General features: G+C 48.1%; 1 protein-coding gene across 1 annotated transcript; it reads left to right on the forward strand.

Moving 5' to 3' along the window:
- Positions 1-5,732: 5,732 nt before the first annotated feature.
- LOC137159962 (ecto-ADP-ribosyltransferase 5-like) lies at positions 5,733-17,436 on the forward strand. Its single transcript, XM_067558428.1, has 5 exons — positions 5,733-5,808; positions 8,615-8,701; positions 13,692-14,382; positions 15,854-15,886; positions 17,087-17,436. The coding sequence occupies exons 1-5, from the start codon at positions 5,734-5,736 to the stop codon at positions 17,191-17,193; spliced, it is 993 nt and encodes a 330-aa protein (XP_067414529.1). The 5' UTR covers position 5,733; the 3' UTR covers positions 17,194-17,436.
- The last annotated feature ends 3,363 nt before the right edge of the window (positions 17,437-20,799 follow it).

The raw sequence follows: 20,799 nt of genomic DNA on the forward strand, positions 1-20,799 counted from the left end.
GGGACTTGCAGAGCTCCATATGGACACACAAGTAGTACGTCGATAGAATTACAGATCTCCTCCCCCCCAGAAAGGTAACCCATATAAATGAGTGCACCTGAAAGAAAATAATTGTTTGCTTGACCACAGTTACTCCATTTTAGTTTTTTTTAGTGTTCTGCTATTTTGTAGAGATTGCCAGCCCCCTCCTTTTTGTTCTTACAGTGCTTGTCTTGTACCAGGGTCAGAGAAAGCGTTCCTAGAAGAAGCAAGGAGATAGCCTCAACTGGTTTTAACTAGTTATATAGCCTTGAGAGAGACCAAGCAGCCCAGAGAGATAAGCTGAAATCTTCTGTTAGCATGTTTTTTGTTATGAATACCTTTAGAAGAAGTAGGTCAATAGTAATAGAGATAATTTGAATGTACCTATAAGCATTAAGTATTAAGAATTTATGCATATATAATTTCTTTGTCTATGTTTGTTTAAATATGCAAAAGAGCATGCCTTGCAAATCGGGTAACACTGGGGCCATTTAACAATGGATGAAAAGCGCACTAGGAAGGATAGGGAACTAAATAAAATACTTCAGGAAACAATTCTGCATAGTGCGCTGGGAATGGTCTAGCTGGAATATCATCGCCTGGTTCCACCTCCGATGGCAATGATTTTATGCAAAAAGGCCCCGTGCTGCCAGGTAGCTGAAGTCTGCCTCGCTCTCGCTCTCCTGAAAGGAGATGCAGTCCAGGTTTGCAGCACAGATCTGTGGCTAGCCAAATGTAGCAATACTGTGTGAATGTGTTAGGAAAGTCACTCCGATCAGCACGTCAGCACAACTGTGCAGAGGACAGGAACTTCCTGTATCTCAGGGCTCAGAAGTAATCGGTTACCATTTGTGGAGGAAATGCAGATCACACACAGGTTACACAGGTCTTTGGTTTCTCTGCTCCCTGTCTGTGCATTGTGAGATGCAAGTTCTGTATCTTGTGGCTGAGATGTAGAGCTATGAAAAAACTTGTAAGCGGTTTCCAGTTCTCAAATCTGAACAAATAACTCTTGGGAGATTCACACCATCCCATGATCCTCTACTGTCACTTCTGTTAGTTAATGTGGACTGTTTTCTATTCCACTAGAGCAAACATTTCACCATTAGCACAGAGGTGTCCTGGTTCTGCAAGCTCGTTCTGTCAAAACCACTGTTGCTGTCTGTTCACACTTAGCGGTTGCAAAGATAAATGATGCAAGAAAACAATGCTGTGCTGTGTGTCTGTAAAAGCCTCCTCATCCGCTGCAGACTCCCTCAGTGTCAGCCTCCCCTGTCACACAGGTGTGCCTGTAGACACAAGCTCAGCCAGCAGAGCAAGTGGAAGGGCCACTGGCCTGGAAAATGTGCTGCTGAAATAAAAGGGCCTTTTGCCGTAATGTCTGAGCTGGGTGGCAAAGGAGGTACAGTGCTGGAGAAAGAGAAGTAATCTAAACAGAGGAGCAAGGCATGGAAGAGAGATTTAACTGTTAGGACAGAGAGGGACGGTTGATCTTTGAAATGTTTTAGAAGAAGAAAAAAACGGTTGCTTATGTTACAGTAACAGTGGGTCTTTGAGACATTGTCTGTGGCACTGACTCCCGGTAGTCAGGTCTAGTGGTTGGAGCAGAGGTTGACGCTGGATGTAAGGTCAGTACCAGGCCAAGGGCAGCACTAGAACCAGGGTCTGGGGACAGGCCAGGGCCAGAACCGAGATTAGAGTCCACGGACAAGCCAAATCAATATCATAACCGGGGTCCAAATGCAGGCCAATGGTTGAGGGTGGCTGGTAAGTGTCGAAGAGTCTAGGGGAGGGGTCTGGAGCTGGAGCAGGGCTGGAGTAAGGTTAGAATAGGGCAGGGACAAGGCTGGAGAGGCTGAGGGAAATAGGCTTGTTTAGTCTGCAGAAGAGAAGAATGGGGGGATTTGACAGCAGCCTTCAACTACCTGAAAGGGGGTTCCAGGGAGGATGGAGCTAGGCTGTTCTCAGTGGTGGCAGGTGACAGAACTAGGAGCAATGGTCTCAAGTTGCAGTGGGGGAGGTCTAGGTCGGATATTAGGAAAAATGTTTTCCCTAGGCGGGTGGTGAAGCACTGGAATGGATTACCTAGGGAGGTGGTGGAATCTCCATCTTTAGAGGTCTTTAAGGCCCTGCTTGACAAAGCCTGGCTGGGATGGTTTAGTCGGGGTTGGTCCTGCTTTGAGCAGGGGGTTGGACTAGATATCTCCTGGGGTTGCCTCCAAACCTCATCTTCTCTGATTCTGGCAGACACACATGCTGGACAGAGAGTGCCCGGGTCAGCTGCTGGAGGGCCACCATTGAGACTCGTAGACTATAAGGTCAGAAGGGACCGTTGTGATCATCTAGTCTGACCCCCTGCACAACGCAGGCCACAGAACCTCACCCGCCCACCCCTGTCAGAGACCCCTGACCTATGGTTGAGTTACTGAAGTTCTCAAATAATAATTTAAAGACTGATCAGCTAAACCCTGAGCCATGTGGGCAAGACTCACCAGCCAGACCCCGGAAAGAATTCTCTGTAGTAACTCAGAACCCACCGCATCTACCATCCCTTCACAGACCATTGGGCATATTTACCACTAGTCGTCAAAGAGCAGTTAATTGCCAATATAAGCAATGTCTGAGTGGCACTCACCCTGCTCAGCAGCTGAAAGGGAGGGCACTTTATTTGCATAGGCTTTGTATTTGCATGAGTACAGTTAAATACTCAGCATATTACACTGTATCTGCACAAGCACACTAGGTGCTGAGCACGATGGGAAATGGTCAATGTGTCTGGTATTGTGTTACAAGTCACTTTTGTGTTAATGAAATGTTGTCCTTCCACTGTATGAACAAATGCCAGCAGAAGTGTGGTTAGCCTGTTCTGATGAAAAATTCACTTTAATCTAAACAGAATTCAACAAAGGAGGCATATGGATGCTCAAGCAGTGTAAGGTAAAGCAGGGAGATTGGGGAATTTCTCACTGAGGCTACTCTCAGGTAGGGATTGACTATCTTCTCCCATTGTTAAAAGGTAGAATTAATGACTTATCTTGGGGTCTTGTGTTTCGTTAAGAGCAGGGACGTTGCTCCTGTGTCAGTAGAAGATGTTCCCATCAACTGACCTTCACTAAGAGCTGAAATCACTAAAGGAACCCGTAAACCGTGGCTGACGACCAGCAGAGAGGACCCAGCTGGGCCTTGTGAAGGTAGCGGTTGGTGCCTGCAAATGCCAGGAGCCAGCAGTGGGGATTTGGCGAGGCCTGGAGGTGGCAGGAAACAGCAGCGGAGGGGCCTGGTCAAGCTCGTGTCCAGCAGGAGCCTGCAGAAGGGGACTGGCTGAGCTCCAACCGAGAGGTGGACACTGCAACCAGGATGGTCGGTAGAGGGGAAAGCAAGAAGGGAGACCTGCTCTGGGGTGGGATCAGCTCACTGAGTGCATTAACTCTCTTTGCACTGTTTCCCAAACCAGGGCTGTGCTACTTCCTTCCTACTATTAAAAGGTTTATTTTCTGCACACAGACTCGGTGCTTGCCAGAGGGGGAGTATTGCCTTTTGGGGCTCGCAGGGGATAGTGTGTGATTTCCCAGGTGACTGGGTGGGGGCTCGAGCCGGTTTGGTGTGGTGTCATTGACAGGAATCCCTAGACATGGAACCCGGCCCTTGCTGCTGCCGGCTCTGCCTGGCAGAAGGATAACGCCAAACTAGGCTGCCCCATCAGACCATCCCCTCCATAACCTTCTCAAGCTCAGACTTGAGGCTAGCTTGGTTTCTTGCCCATACTGCTTCGCTGCTGCTGGCTCCGGGTGGCGTGTCCTGCTGTCCATTTGAAAAGTTTCAGAGGGGGAGTAGCCGTGTTACTCTGTATGCAGCAAAAACAGCGAGAGTCCTGTAGCACCTTAAAGACAAACCAATTTAATTTCTGCAGGCATAAGCTTTCATGGGCTGTAACCCACTTCGTCAGATGTAAAGAATAGAAATCACATCAGAGGCATATATGTACGTATCAAAGGGTAAGTAACAACAATGGGGAAGGTGGATAAAAGCTCATGCCTCCAACTTCCACCCTGGACACATTACCTGATCCAGTGTATACAGCCAAGCCTTAATATACAACCGGATTTGCTCCGATCCCTCAGACAGAGACAAACACCTACAGGACCTCCATAAAACATTCTTAAAACTACAGTATCCATCTGGAGAGGTGAAGAAACAAATTGACAGAGCCAGACGGGCACCTAGGACAGACCCAACAAAGAAAACAACAGAACCCCACTGGCCATCACCTACAGCCCCCAGCTAAAATCTCTCCAACACATCATTAAGGATCTACAACCTATCCTAACAGATGATCCCTCACTCGCTCAAGCTGTGGGAGGCAGACCTGTCCTTGCTTACAGACAGCCCCCCAACCTGAAGCAAATACTCACCAGCAACCGTACACCCTACAAGAAGTACACTAACCCAGGGACCTATCCCTGCAACAAACCCCACTGCCAGCTCTGCCCACACATCGACTCTAGTGACACCATCACAGGTCCTAACCACATCAATCACACCATAAGGGGCTCATTCACCTCCATATCCACTAATGTTATATATGCCATCATGTGCCAGCAATGCCCCTCTGCCATGTACATTGGCCAGACCGGGCTGTCACTACACAAAAGAATAAATGGACACAAATCAGACATAAAAAATGGTAACATCCATAAACCAGTCAGAGAGCACTTCAACCTCCCAGGACACTCTGTCAACGATTTGAAAGTTGCCATACTTCTACAAAAAAACTTCAAAAACAGACTTCAGCGAGAAACTGCTGAGCTTGAATTCATCTGCAAACTTGACATAATCAGACTGGGTCTGAATAGGGACTTGGAATGGTTCTCTCATCACAAGAAGTAATTGTCACTGTTCACACATTCTCACCTCCTAATCAATGGTTGTGAATAGGCCTCAGCTACTCTAACTGAATGGACTTTGCTTTTATCCACCTTCCCCATTGTTGTTCCTTACCCATGGATATGTATATATATACCTCCTATGTGATTGCTATTCCTTACATCTGACGAAGTGGATTACAGCCCACGAAAGCTTATGCCTGCAGAAATTAAATTTCTTAGACTTTAAAGTGCTGCAGGACTCTCTTTGTCCATTTCAACATATTCTCCAAATCCCTAAAGTTGGGGGAAAACTTCCTTACACCTTCGGGCTGGTTATTTTTTCCCTCCCTTCATTCTCAGCTCGCTCCCTTCTGGACTTCTAATTAATGTGCACTTCTACGCAACCCAATCAAATCCAACCTTTTAACACCAGTCTTTAAACATTTATCCATGTGGGATTTCATCTGATGTCTAAGTGAGCTGTTGCCCCTAGAGAACTGCATTGTTTGGGGTCTTTTTTTGCTTGGCTTTAGCATGTGGGACAGGGAGGATCCGAGAACAGGACTCACAGAGGATAAACGGGGTCGTTCTGTGGCTACATTTGAAACGAGGCGGTATTGGCAATATTCAACAGCCCTGCCCTAGCTCATATTAACTTTTTGGCTCTGTATAAACCTGATCCGAAGCCCGGTGAAATCAATGAGATCTTTTCATTGACTCAGTGGGATTTAGATCAGCCCCTTATTGTTAAAAAAACAAACACCCGTTAATTCTGAAAGTGAAAGTCAGCAGGGAAGGTTCTTAGATAAAGTCAGGTGTTTCCTGAGTTATGAACATTACGGATTAAATGCTACAACGGCAAGACATCTCTTGTTGGGGAGAGCAGCCTACCAGGAAATCAGAGCCAATTGGGGAAAGTCAGGTATAGTAACAGCGTTACATTCTTACTCTTCATGAATGTAATTACTGACACTTCTGCTGCATTCATCTCTTGCCAACAGGTTGCTCTGTGGCTTAGACAATGATACCAATCTGCCCGCAGTGACATCTGTCCAGTACCTGTGGAAGGGTGGGGGAGTGTGGTCCAGTGGATAAGGCACCTGACTGGGAGTCTGGAGACCTAGGCTTTCGTCCCAGCTCTGCCGCTGTCCTGCTGTATGTGACAACGAGCTAGTCCCCTGACCTCTATCTCTTCTATCAACGTTCATCTGCCTTAGACAGTAATTTTTGAGGACTGGGACAGCCTCCCTATGTGCAGCCCCTAGCACATCAGGGCCACAATCTGGGTTGGGATCTCTAGGCATTTTTGTTATGCAAATTTTCATATCAGAGGGTAGAATCTGGTACACAGAATGAAAAGTCTAATATTTTCTGCTGAGCTGATTTCAGAGCCCTTATTTGTTAGAAAATTAGAGAAGCTTTGAGGACAGGCAGGAAGCTATGTTTTAAACCACACATCGTGAAAACAAAAAATATCCATGTATTTTGCTCACATCTACATCATAAACTACATTGTCCACAACTATTCCCACAGAGTGCAAACATCCCTGACTGGTCATTGTAAAGATCTGACCTCTATTTGTTATACTGACGAAAGAAAAAGACTAGCAGGATCTTATTCAGGGAACAAAGCAATACGCCCCATTTATTGTGAGTACTGAAATTTTAAACAGCTGTTACACTCACACACATACACAAAAAGTTCTGCAGATGGAATATAATCACCAGGCTAGGAGTTGCTCGTGACAGTCCACTGGCCAGGTAGCCTGGACACAAGGGGGCGAACCAATCCTCCTGGATGTTTGTAGAACGAACCCAACACCCTCATCTTTCCACCCCACCTTTATAGTGATCATTTCCTATTCGGGTCTATGGGTCTTGCTGTCTCATGCTGTTTTCCTCCATCTCTGTTGCAAGCATGACCACTTCCATTATCTCTCTCACACTCTGTCTTGTTCCTGTCCTTGGGGTGAGTCTTGCAGCATTTTGGGGTTATCTCTTGTTTGCATTCTTTGGTCATCTGGGTTTTAAAACACCGTTAAAACAATGTATCTTCACTCCCCTTTGTTGCCATGAACATGTAGGGCTTTCTCCTTTCTTATTACACATACATGCCACATTCATTTTTCAACTTAATAACTTCTACTTTAAAGAAGCCAAAAGGTTAAACAAACTTAAACCACAATTTAAAAAGAAAATACATTCTGAAAGGAAGAAGATGCTATAGCGAAGTTTCCCATCAATATGGGTTCCACTTGCATCAGTTAACACAGTGCACTAACAAGAAGCACTACTTGATCTTAGTCAGGTAATTCACATTCAAGAAAAGGCCTCTCCGGATGTTCCCAAACAAATGTAAATAGCGCATAAACGAACTCCAGTAAGCAGAACGTCCGGATAACATACAGAGGATGTTTCAAAGGTAGTTTAGCAAACAACAGACAAAGCCCCTCCAGGCCTGTGTCTTTTGGTCAGAGCAATCTGCTTTTGGGCCTACACATTGACACAGCCACTGAGACGATCCGTTCCTAACCTCAGGTGAGTCTCCAAAGCAGAAAGCTGTTCATCTCTTTGCGGAGATTGCCAGGGCAGCTGATCTCTACCCAGCTAGCCCTACCTAGCTGCCGCTTTAGGCACCTAAATCCCAGAATCAGGCCCCACCAGGATACACAAAGCCCCTGCTCAGCCGCCCCTGAACCCTGTAGGTGCAGAAACCGGCTCAGCACCTACAGTTTTGCAGTAACCACTTCCCTCGGCTCTTACGTGTCTGCCTCTGAGCATGTGCCCTGCAGCCCCGTGCCAGCCCCAGAGCGCTGCATGACCCAGGGGAAGACACACGTTCCTCCACCTGCCTCACCTGCGGGACCCGATCTGGTAGGTGTGCTTGGACCTTGCGAACCAGGTCAGCCCTGGAGAGAAACTCACACAGAAAGCAGGGGGTGGGGAGAGGAGACGGGGAGATCTTCCCTCATAACGTTTAGCCCAGTGATTCGGGTACTCACTTGGGATGCAGGAGACCCTGGATTCAAGTCCTCCCTCCCCTGAAAGGGAGAAAGGATTTGAACTGGGCTCTACCAGGTGAGTGCTCTAACCACTGGGCCATGGGGTCATTCACGTCGTTATTTGTAGGGTCCTACCAAATTAACGGCTGTAAAAAATGCATCACGCTCAGCAGGTGAACACAGGCATGAAGAGGGGAGTGCTGGAGGGCGTAGCTGCAGTGGTAAAGGGACATGGGGAGCTGGGTGTTGGTCTGTTTGCAGTGTGTCTCCGTGTGGCCATGTGGCTGGGGTGTGGGTCCCTGCCCAGCCAGGTGACAGAGGTCTGTGTGTCTGCGTCTCTGAGATGGCCGTGTGGCTGCGACCCTCGGGCCTAGGCTCAGCGCTGGTGTTTGATGTCTGCGTCACTGATCACGCCCTTGGCCATGGGGCAGAACGAAGCAGCCAGGCACGGCGCTAGCTGTCGTATTCCCACCACCCAGAATCCTTTAGGGAAATGGGATCGCTGGGAAGTGAAGGAAGGATTTCCCCACAGCTACGCCCCACAGGCTCCATTGCAGACTGTATTCCAGGGACAAATCCGCTTCCATTACGTCTGAGCTGCAATGCGAGAAATAGCTATTCCTGCCTGGGAAATCCCAGTCACTGACCGGAACAACAGAGCGATCTGGATTTGCAGTGCGCTTTTCCCAACCCCTCCACTGACATCCTTGATGGATTCTCTTACAGCCGCACGGGGAAGTTGGAGCAATGCTGAGACCTCCACTGCTCCCCTTGACACACGTCTGTCTGTACATCTTGCTGGGAATCCCGCAGGTAAGGTCTGGAGCCTGCCCATGTGAGCGCTCTGTTTCCTCCTTAAGGCCACGCATGCAGCAGTCCTAGAACCACAGACAGGTGAGGCTGGAGGGATCTCGAGAGGTCCCCTGGTCCAGCCTCTCACGCTGCCAGCCAATCCTTTAGTAACTAAAACTAAAGGTTTATGGTTTGTTCCTTTCTTTTTATAATAAGAGAAATGTTAAAGGATTAAAGCAATCAGACACATACAAATGATTTGAAAGTCCAAATACATCAAGTTTCTAGAAGAATTGTGGAGTTTGCAGGCTTGTATAATCCCTCTGGCGAACATCCCATACCTGGATGGGTCTCAGTCCTTTGTTTCACAGCTTCAGTAGATGAGTTGATCAGAGGTAGGTGATGACTGAAGGACAGACTAAAGACAAAATGAATTCCCAGGCCTCTGCCTTTTATGTCCTCTGGCCTTTGCCATGCTGTTTGTGGAATTTCACAGGAACGAAAATGGAGCCCAGAGTCACATGAGCAAGTCTTGGTGACTCATCAGGTATATTCCTGGCTTCTCCCCCTGGGCCCCTTGCACCTGTGAATGTCTTAATGGGCCATTAAGCAGGCTATTGTTATAGCCATCCTGTCTGAGGTGTTACCCTGGCACAGCACAATTTGAAATACAGATATAGCAACCATATCCATAACTTCCATTACACACATAACACATGAACATAAACATCATCATCTTATTTAGCACATTATAGCCTTTCTAACAGTACCTGACGTGGCATATCTCACATGAATTACTATGATTTTGTCAAACAATATAATAAATGCCCCCCCCAATCCAGCCAGTGTGACACCCCCAACGTGAGATTGGTGTAGAAAGGGGTGTCCCTAGACACTGCTGAATGCATCACAGGAACTTTCCCTTCTTAGTTTTTAAGATGTTTCAAGGGTTTTACAAAGTATCAAGCACATGGTACATTTTTACAGTTTCTGGCATTAGCAAGACTTAACATTGGCCCTAATATTAACAGCGAATTCATGTTTAGCTAAAACAGGCTTTTTCTTTGTAAGGTTCACTATGGAGTTAATAATGTTATTCAGTTTGGTACAAACAGTTGTAAGGGTTCAGTTAGCTCAATAGTGGGTACTTGGTGCATAATCTATGCTCCGCTTATGTGATCTTGCAAGCTCTCTCTAAACCGTGACACAAACTCCCCCACTGGCTGTGTCCTGGTACCTCTACATTACCCTCCCAGGAATCACGAATCAGATCCAGGGGTCCCCTGACCTGCCTCCCGTAAAGCAGCTCAAAAGGAGTAAACCCTGTAGACTCTTGGGGTACATCCTGTACGCATACAGCAAATAAGACAACAAGACATCCCAGTCATTCTGGCATCTGTCCACATACATCTTTAGCATAGCCTTCAACGTCCCATTAAACCTCTCTACCAAACCATTGGTCTCTGGATGATAAAAGGCATCTTTTAGATGACTTACTCCACACATCTTCCATAGCTGCTTAAATACAACTGACAGAAAATTGGCACCATGGTCTGACAAGATTTCCTTGGGAAAACTCACTCGGCTAAAAATAGTAAACAGAGCTGTGGACACTGTCCAGCCTCAACATTAGATAAACTTTTGGAGATTGGGGTGGCTTCCTTAACAGACAAAGTGCCACTCCCAACAGACAAGCATTTGGAGAGTTTCTGCCTCAGCAGATAAACTGCTTTTCTGAACACACAAGCTGCTATTTTCCACAATCCCAAGGCTAGAGACACTCTCTTCCTTGTCACAGCATATCTGGCTAAATACAGATGACTTTGAGTCACACACCCACCTTTCACAAATTTCCCCGTTAGTTACAGGTAGCACAGAAGATTTACATTCAAACTCTTTTTGGGACTGGGCTATGATATTGACACTACTATTAATAACGACAATATCATTCCCCATTAAAACATCCACTGGGAGAAGCCCTCGAACTCCCAGTACCGTGTCACCTTTAAAATCTTCCCAGTCTACATGGATCTTTGCTAAATGCACCTTTACCTTGCATTCAGAAAGTGCCACACTCCTGTCTGGCAAATAATCCTCCTCCTGGACTAATTCCTTTTTAATTAAACTAATTTCTGAGGCAGAATCCCTCCATCCATTGGTGCCGGACCAAAGAAACCTTGTCCAGCCCTGGCAGGTGTTTGTCCAACTTATTCTAAAAACCTCCTGGGACGGGGATTCCACAGCCCCCCTTGGAAGCCTGTTCCAGTGCTCAGCTGTCCCCGAGTCAGAAAGTCTTTCCCCATATCTGACCTAAAACCCCCTTGCTGCAGATTGAGCCCATTAATTCTTCTCCTGCCTTCAGTGGTCGTGGAGAGCAACTGATCACTGCCCTCTGGATAACAGCCTTCAGACACGTGACGACTCTTATCAGATCTTCTTTTCTCTTCTTTTCTCAGGGTGAACCAGGCCCAGTTTTTAATCTCTCCTCACAGGGCAGGTTTTCTAAACCTTAGATCGTTTTTGTTGCTTTTCTCTGGATTCTCTCCAATTTATCCCCGTCTGTCCTGATGCGAGCGCCCAGACCTGGCCCCGACGTACAGCTGTGCACGAGGGGAGGAGCTGCCCAGGGCTGGGCACAGGGTTGTGGCTTATCACAGCCTAGTGACTCCTGTGGACAGCCTCTCTTCCCCTGACTCAGCCCTCCAGCCCGGTCGGGTTTTAGTTCCTCCCCTCCTGGGTCACAGAAAGTCCATCTCATAACAGCCGAACTTCCTCACAATCCTCGTTGGCCCCACAGTCCTCACACCCTCCTCTCAGTCGGCCTCATTCCTTTCTCCAGGCCCCACCCCACCTTCCCCCGTGGCTGGGTGGGGAACCCAGGCCTGCCCCTGAAAGAAAATAATTGTTTGCTTGACCACAGTTACTCCATTTTGTTGTTTTTAGTGTTCTGCTTTCTGTTGAAATCACCCACCCATTCCTCTTCAATATGTTTATGGTGCTTATCTCTGCCAAGGTCAGAGAGAAAGATTAACAGAAGAAATGAGGAGTCAGCTATAAGTAGTTTTTGTTTTCTCTTCAGTCTTGAGAAATTGTCTAGACAATGTTGATAGATAAGTTGAAATCTTTTGCCCTTATTTTTTATGTTATGCATATGTTTATAGTTAGAAGAGGTAGAAAGTGTAACGTTAATAGTAATAACAATAATAATCTGAGTGTACCAATAAGCATTAAGAATTTATGCATATGTAATTTCTTTGTTTGTGTTTGTATAAATATGCAAGAGAGCATGCCTTCGGGGTCTCACACTGACCACTTGCTGGGAAGTGTCCGACCTTTGCAGAAATAAAAACTTGGAAACTGCCCAACTACCTGCATGGATCTCTTTTCTATCTGGTGCAGGGCTAACGAACCTCATTTGGAATATTTTTACAACACCCCTAACACGGGTTCCAGTCCAGGGACCTGCGACCAGCCGCCAAGGTCTGCTCCCTCCGACTACTTGCTGCTGCCTCCTGGACTCCTTCCTACCGCAGTCTGTTTTCCAGTCCTTCTCCCCACAACCGCTCTGGGTCCTGCTGTCTCTCAGGGCCGGGCTTACAGGGCTCCCCTGGGATCCCCCAACACAATCCCAAACCAACAAAACCCATTTAAACCGGTTTCCACCTGCTCAGGCTTCCCCTCGCCCTGCAGGAGCTTCCCGTTCCCCTCAGCTCCCTCCTCTCTGTCCTGCCAGGAGAGCACAGGTGCTGGGCCTAGGATGCTGGGGGGCTGCCGCAGCCCCTGCTGTGAAGTGGTTTCCAGCACACTCAGGGGTCCCAGTTCAGTTCAGTGGCTCTCGGGGGTGACAGTCCAGCCCCGTGTCTGAGCCTGGCTGCCCGAACAACTCCCTGCCGCTCTTACAAGTGCGTCCTTGTTACACCCCCACAGTTCTCCTGCTGCCTGCACCGCACTGCCAGCCTCTGCCTGCCCGGTTCAGACCAGCCCTGCAGGTCAGCGCCAGAGGAACCAACATCTTCACAGGTCACAGTCCTGGCACTGCCCAACCACCCTCCAGCGTGTGCTGAGCAGTGGCTTCTCGTGAGCTATGCCAGCCAGTCCTGCTTCTTGTTCCCAACAGCCCCCGCTAACCCGAGCCAATGTGTGCAGCAAACATCCCCCGTAAGCAGGGCACAGGCAGTGTTCAGCTAGTGCTACAGGCAGTGCAAACCCAGCGCACCCGTTGCACTGCGCTGCGCTGCGCTGCGCTGCGCTGCACTGCACTGCACTCCTCCCGCCCGCCCACCTGGAAATTGTGGCACCAACATGGCACTTGCTGAGCAGCACATTGCTGACACTGCTGCCATCTCCATCCCCGCCTCCCTCCTCTCACCTCTCTTGTCTATTGGGAGCTACGCAGGTGAGCTTCTAGGGGCAGAGGCCGTCTCCTTGTTTGTTTGTACAGGGCCGAGCACACTGGGGCCCTAATCCTAGTCTGACCTCTAGACCAGTGGTTCTCATAGTTTTTAAATGGAGCCACCACCCTCCCCCGCCCATGGACTTTTGTCTAACAATCATGTTCCCCCCCAGAATCGCGCCCACCGTTCCCCTTCTGAAAGTGGGGGGCCCTTTCAGAAAAAACAGGGGGTACACTTCTCGCGCTGTTGGCACTAACAATTGCGCCCCCCACTTCTCCTGATCCCCCCCCTTAGAAAAACACAGGGCCTGCAGCACAGGAAGTGGGGAGCAGGGCAGCAGCACAAGACCAGCAGCAGCAGCGGGGTACAGCAGCAGTGGGGGGCAGCGAGCCCCAGCAGCAGCGCAGGAAGCAGGGCGGAGGGAGCGTGCCAGGCAGTGGCAGGGGGCTGCTGGTGCTGCAGGAGGTGGGCGGCGGCGGGGGCCTCTTCCGTCTCCGGGGAGGGTGGAGCTGGGCCGCTCTGTCCCCTGCTCCGTGCCCCCACTTTGAGAACCGCTGCTCTGGGCGCTGTTGTAACACAAATGCTAACGGGACCGTATGTTTCCTTTGTTCTCCCAGGACACATGCCAGGTGCAGCTGAGCATGATGCCGGATGCTTTTGATGACCAGTACATAGGATGTGAAGTAGAGATGGATGGACGTGCACCTGGGCTGCTAATGGAAGAAATGTCCATGTCCACATTGCTTAGCACAGTATGGAAAAACTCAGAGCAAAAATGGCAAAGTGTAAAGACGAAGCTTTCTCTGCCCTCAGGCTTTAAGGATGAGCATGGAAGAGCCATAGTAGCCTATACTGACAATGCCTTTCATGGAGAACTTAATCAGGCAGTGAGAGAGAACGGCAAATCTCCAGCTGATTACATGGACAAATTCCATTTCAAAGCCTTTCATTATTATTTGACAAGAGCTTTGCGGCTCTTACGAGGGAGCTGTGGTGTGATGTACAAAGAGACAGTGTACCGGGGCACTGACGTATCACACACGGGTTCGGGTATCATCAGGTTTGGATTCTTTGCTTCTTCATCTTTCGATAGAGCAAAAGCTGAGAAATTTGGCAAGGCCACAGTCTTCACCATCCACACGTGCTTGGGCGTTGATATCAGGAACTTCTCGCACTTTCAGGAGGAGGAAGAAGTGCTAATCCCAGTCCATGAGCAATTCAGTGCATCTCCAGGACAAGGGAGTCACAGCTTTGTCCTCTGGAGCACAAACCAGACCTGCAGCAATTTTAACTGTGCATTCCTGAACAGTGAGTACTGGGCTGGACGGGAGAAATATTTGTGTGGGGTATTTGCTGTGGGGAATTTGAAAACCCCACTGCAGAGAGAGTTGATGAGAGAGACACTGACATGGGGAGGGCTGGGGGGTGACGGGCTGCCACATCTCCTGCTGCTGGAGAGGCCTTGGGCTGGGGTGGGAGAACACTCGGCCCCAAGCACTCGCTGAGGAAAGAGAAGGTGTCTGGACATCAGGGCAGAGGGATCACTACAACGACGGGTGACGGCCCCGCGCCATCGCGAGTCTTCCACACACGCCCCGTCCAGAGTCCTCAGGAGCCTGGCAGAGCAGCCGTGGCTCCTCAGACACGGCACAGCAAACCCATCGGACATGGAAAAGGGAACAGGCAGGTGGTCTAATGTGCAGATGGGGTGTTAATTAGCGCAGTCAGGACTAGAGAAGACAGCGAGGAACTTCAGAGCGATCTCACCAAGCTGGGGGAATGGGCAGCACAACTTCCGGTGAAATGCACCGTGACAAATTCAGTGCCATGCGCACTGTGAGGAATCATTTCACTGGATGGCTGGAGCTGCACCGACCCAGACAGAGACCTGACATCACTGTGCAGAGCTCGGTGCAAATCTCAATGCAAAGCTCTGCCCAGTGCGCTGTCAGGTCTGTAAAGCAAACAAAAGGTTAGCAAGCAGAAGGCATGCTGGGGTGGAGAATGATGTGAAAATATCAGAACACCATTATATGAATCAACCGGGCAGTCTTCACTGGGATACTAGGTTCGGTTCTGTCACCCTGGCTCCAAAAGATTTAGCAGTGGAGGGAAAAAACGTTCGGAGACAAGTGTTGAAAATGATGGCAGGCCTGGAGAGATTTCTAAAGGTCAGACTGGGATGGTTTAATTAGGAGAACAGACACATTAAAAACCCCAGGGATAGAGAGATGCAAAATAATAAATGAGACAGTGGAAATTAGCGAGTGCCATTTTCCTTATTTCATAAAGCAAGAATAAACTGAAGGCAACATATTTTAAATAAGGAAAAGGAATGCTCTGTAATATAATGCCAAATTAACTTGTGGAACTCATTGCCACAAGGTTCCCATGAGGCCAAGAGCTCAATAAGATAAAAAAAAACAACTAGCCAACTAGATAGATAGTGAGAATCTCCACAGTTGTGTTACATAGCATAAAAGAATTGTTCTAAAAAGGGCTGTCAACCCTTAGGCCGGAGGACATAAGGCAGTCACTAACTGCCATGGTTGGGAAGAAATTTCCTCTATGTGTAGGTTATTCCACTCTGGGGTTTCTTGCACCTTTTCCGGATGGAGCTGGGCCTTACTTCTGCCGGGGACAGGACACCAGACCAGATGGAGCTCATTGGTGGGATCCAGTGCGACAGTTCCTATGTTTCATTGGAAATAGTAGAATGAGTTGAAAACTCTACCTGAGCACACTGCGTTTCATTGTCCCCTCTCTGTTTGTACCGTAGGAACGAAGAACTCAGTCTGTGCTGACAACTCTGGTAAGAAAGAAACATTTTGTTTTCATTGTTTTGAAAACGTCTTCCCCGCCGTACTGACGTGCAGAGCCGAGAGCAACCCCACCAGGCAAACCTGTCATGTACAGGGAAACCACTTGTGAAATAAGTGTGGTTAGCTGCATGTTCTGGCTATTTAGCCAGGTTCTCGTAGGCCGGCATGGCTGGTGTCTGAGCACCTTCCTGTGTGAATTGCAGCTGATTGCAGAACAGAGAGTGTCGGGAGAATTACCCCTGAGAGCACTAAAGGTTCTGCACTGGGAGGCTGAACACACATCCCCGAACCCAGCAACCCAAGTGTGTCCCCAGCTCCCTCCACTCCTAGCTACACCCACCCCATCCCCAGTGCACGACACCTTCTGAGAGCAGGAAACACACATGACTGTTTTACCAGAGCAGCTCGGAAAAATCTCAAGCAAACATTTTCTTTCTGGAATTTAACAATTTGTCAAAATCTCAACCTGTGGCAGAGATAGTTTGATTTCTACCAGGCTCTGTCACAGCGCTGCCTGGGTTCCGGGCAGCTCCCCCGCCTGGCACCGGCTTAGCTGGCGGACTGTCTAGGAATCATGGACCCCTGGTTTTCCAGTGCCCCCGACTCTGGGCCAGTCTGCTCAGTGGACTGCCCCCCAGCCGACACTCCGTTCCCTTTTCTGGAGAATTTCAACATTTTCTGTTTTCATTCCAAAGCAGAACAACACCAAATTTTGAAATATCAAAATTCTCCAGAAAATGGAGCGGCCCTTCTCTGCCCAGCTCTACATTTTCCCCTAAAGCCAATAAAAAATACCCAACACAAATGATGTTACTGGTGCCTGCAGCCAGTCTTTCATAGCCTCGTGTCTGTATTATTTGTAACTGGAATTCACGTATGCAATAGATAAGAAACCCCAACCAGAGCATCTGGGACTGTCTTGGGTGAAACATGCTCACTAATGATTCATAGCAAAGGAAGAAGCAGGCTGAGGAGGAAGGAGGCAGGTGGAATATATCACCAGTGAGGTGAAAGTCCCAGATAAATTCCAGGCTGGAATGTCCTGCGGAGGGGAAATGATTACTGTTGTGCCTCTCACAGAACCAGGGTCCAGAAGCTGTTGGGCAGGTACCTGGGTCCAGCTTTAAGAAGATCTGTCAGTGTGAAATAATCTCCTAGGAATTGTTTGATCTGCTTTTTCTGATTAACAGCTACCGGAGGAGGCATCGCCTTCCCCAGTCAGATGAGCCCTTCCCTCTTTGGAGGATCCATCATCCTGCTCCACGTTGCTGCTCTGAAGCTGTTCGCCAGTTTCTAAATTTTTTTATTCCTGTTATTCATTTTTTCTCCCTGTAACACAAATCATGGTGATGGGGTGAACCAGATCCAAAGCCGTCCTGCTATTCTGCCAGCGCTTCAAAGGGAAACTTGCAACACGGATGGAGTATGGCTGGTACCTGCTTGGGCAAGCTTTGATTGTAGGTTATCGATTAGTAGATCACAATGAAAGCTCATGGATCTATTACAAATAGGATTTGTCTTTCAGTGCTAGAGATAGAAATGGGCTCATGTTAGAAAGTTATTTGTATTCCTGTCTGCTAGTGCTTCTGTGCCGACTTTTGATGACTGCAGTGAGAGACTTTTGAGAAATAAACCGAGTCTGAGTATTATCATTCATACGGTTGATGGATTAAATCTGTGTCTCGGCCAGGCGGGTCTGTGACTGTTTGTGGCATCCCATGTCTATATCCCTCAGCCACTTTCACTGCCTGGCAAATGATATTTGTAACTGGTGGACATCAAAGATCCAGGAGCTGATGTAATCCAGCCATGGACAGGACGTGTTTGGAGATTCTGAGTAGCCAGATTAGGCCATCAGGCAGACATCAGAACTGGCCAATGCTTTATATAGAGGTAGCGTCACCTCCCTGCTCCTGCTCTGTGTCTCAGGCCTGCGTCTTGTAAGTGTGATCTACATCCTTTGCTCTTTGTTCTTTTTTAGATGTGTTAAATGCCTGTTATCTAAATTAGCCCATCTTTACCAAGTACCTCGATCACTCTGCCTGTGACGGTGTCCCCCTCTGGTTCTCTGAGCACTGCAAACATGGCTGCAGCTTGACAAATCCCTGGCTGGGATTATTTAGCTGAGGTTAGTCCTGCTTTGAGCAGGGGGTTGGACTAGACTCCTCCTGAGGTCCCTTCCAACTCTATGATTCTATGACTCAGTCCTAACAACGCACATGAGTCGGTTCAAGATGTAACTTCAGCAGAACTCTGAGTAGCAGCGAGCAGAACAGAATGAAGTTCAGGGATGGATTTGTATCAGAAATGGCTGTGGAGACATTAACTGGGGAACGGGCATGTCAGAGAAATGAGGAAGCTCGTCATAAAAGCCCTGACACCAAGAGTAAGGAAACTGAAATCTTTCAACTCAGCACTGAAGTTACTTCAACACAAGCTTTTCTGAATGACATGAGCTAGGAATTCCTGTGAGGAAGCTCTCTGACCTGCGCTGTACAGGAGGTCAGATTAGATGAACAGCACGGTGCCTATGGCCCTGGGAGTCTAAAGTGCTAAGATATGAGCCAACAATGTGAAGCAGTTGAGAAAAAAGCTAATATCATTCCGGGTTTATTGACTGGCGTGTCATGGGTAAGACACGGGAGGTAATTGTCCTGCTCTACTCGGCACGGGTGAGACCTCAGCTGGAGTTGTGTGTCCAGTTCAGAGCTCCACACTTTAGGAAGGATGTGGACAAATTGAAGAGAGTCTAGAGAAGAGCAAAAAAATGATCCAAGGTTTAGAGAACCTGACCTGCCAGAAAAGATTAAAAAACCGAGGTATGTTTGGTCTTGAGAAAAGAAGACTGGGGAGGGGGGGGGGAATCTGAGAAGAGTCTTCAAATATGTGAAGGGCTGTTCTAAAGAGGATGTTGATCAATTTTCTCCATGTCCACTGAAAATAGGACTAGAAGTGATGGACTTAATCCACAGTAAGGGGGATTTAGGTTAGAAACTAAGAAACTGTCTTACTCTAAGGGTGGTCAAATTCTGGAAGGTTTCTAAGGGAGGTTGTGGAATCCCCACCATTGGAGGTTTTTACAAACAGGTTGGACAAACACCTGTCAGGGATGGTGTAGGTTTACTTGTCCCTGCCTCAGCACAGGGAGTTGGACTAAATGACTTCTCCAGGCCCCTTCCAGCCCTACATTTCTCTGATGTACTCTTTGCATTACCTACAGCAGGGGTGTCAAACTAATTTCCTATGGTGGGCCAGATGGGAATTACCCTCCGGTAATTTGAATTACCCGCCACTGCAGCCATGAGATCTCGCACCGTGCTACCCTCCGCCTCAAAATCTCACGGCATCTTCCCTTCCGGCGGCAGCAGCGATTTCATGGCATCCTACCCTACAACGCAGTGAGATTTCACCACGGGCCAGACCACAAAGGTTGGTGGGCCGTATCCGGCCCGCAGGCTGTATGTTTGACACCCCTGACCTACAGAGTGATACCCAATAATACAAGATGGTTCATGTGCGTCTAAGATTGCACAAGAAAATGATGTGCTATTCTATTGTAAGTCATGTTGGGACAAGGTTTAGAGAGGCAATTGTCAACACCGTTGTGACGGGTTGTATACACGCCACACTGGTTTACCGTGGGTTAGCAGGAGCCTGAGCCCCATTGGGTTGCACCTGGGGGTTGTTAGGCTCCACTGGTGATCAGACTCAGCTGAATCTCCATAAAGGGAGGAGGAGAGGGCAGTGAGGTGAAAGTCCCAGATAAATTCCAGGCTGGAATGTCCTGCGGAGGGGAAATGATTACTGTTGTGCCTCTCACAGAAACAGGGTCCAGGAGCTGTTGGGCAGGTACCTGGGTCCAGCTTTAAGAAGATCTGTCAGTGTGAAATAATCTCCTAGGAACTGTTTGATCTGCTTTTTCTGATTAACAGCTACCAGAGGAGGCATCGCCTTCCCCAGTCAGACGAGCCCTTCCCTCTTTGGAGGATCCGTCATCCTGCTCCACATTGCTGCTCTGAAGCTGTTTGCCAGTTTCTAAATTTTCCTATTCCTTTTATTCATTTTTTCTCTCTCTCACACAAATCATGGTGTTGGGGCGAACCAGATCCAAAGCCGTCCTGCTATTCTGCCAGCGCTTCAAAGGGAAACTAGCAACACGGATGGTAATGGTCCCACACCACCTGACTCTGGTGAGGCTTCAGCTGGAGTACTGTGTCCAGGTCTGTGTGCCACGCTTTAAGAAAGATGTGGACAAATTATAGAGAAGACCAACAAAAATGATCAGAGGTTTGGAAAACCTGACCTGTGAGGATATATTAAAAAACCTGGGCATCTTTAGCCTTGAGAAAGAAGACTGAGGGGGGACCTGATAAGTCTTCAAATATATGAAGGGCTGTTATACAGAGGACCATGGTCAATTGTTCTCCATGTCCACTGAAGGTAGGACAAGACGTAATGGGCTTAATCTGCTGCAAGGGAGATTTAGGTTAGATATTAGGAAAAATTTTCTAACTAGAAGAGTGGTTAAGCTTTGCAAAACGGTTCCAAAGGAGTTTGTGGAATCCATATCCGCAATCCAGAGGGCTGGACCAGATGACCTCTTGAGATCCCTTCCAGCTCTATATTTCTGTGATTCTAAGACAATATGGTTGCATGCATGGCCTTGAACAGAAATGTAAGAAAACCCAGTATGATTAAATGGTGAGGCTCAAGAGCTTACTTGAGGGATTTCCAGCATGGTTAGAAGATAGAAGTTACGTCAAGAAGCTCATCATGGTTCCAACGTCCCCCGTGTGGCTGTAGGAGGATGCATCAAGAATGTTAGCGGAGCGATGGAATAATTAATAATATTTGACGTTCATCATTATTAATATGGGAAACCACCAAACACTAATTTAACCAT

Source organism: Emydura macquarii, unplaced genomic scaffold (assembly GCF_026122565.2).
Source record: "Emydura macquarii macquarii isolate MOO-44397 ecotype Brisbane River unplaced genomic scaffold, CSIRO-AGI_Emac_v2 contig_2054, whole genome shotgun sequence".
NCBI lineage: Eukaryota > Metazoa > Chordata > Testudines > Chelidae > Emydura > Emydura macquarii.

What these genes read in the sequence shown, in the direction of transcription:
- LOC137159962 (XM_067558428.1), top strand. Translation starts at nt 5,734, where the DNA reads ATGCTACAACGGCAAGACATCTCTTGTTGGGGAGAGCAGCCTACCAGG. An exon ending in TCTTGCTGGGAATCCCGCAG is followed by an intron (nt 8,702 to 13,691) that starts GTAAGGTCTGGA and finishes TTGTTCTCCCAG; the next exon opens with GACACATGCCAGGTGCAGCT. An exon ending in AGTCTGTGCTGACAACTCTG is followed by an intron (nt 15,887 to 17,086) that starts GTAAGAAAGAAA and finishes TCTGATTAACAG; the next exon opens with CTACCGGAGGAGGCATCGCC.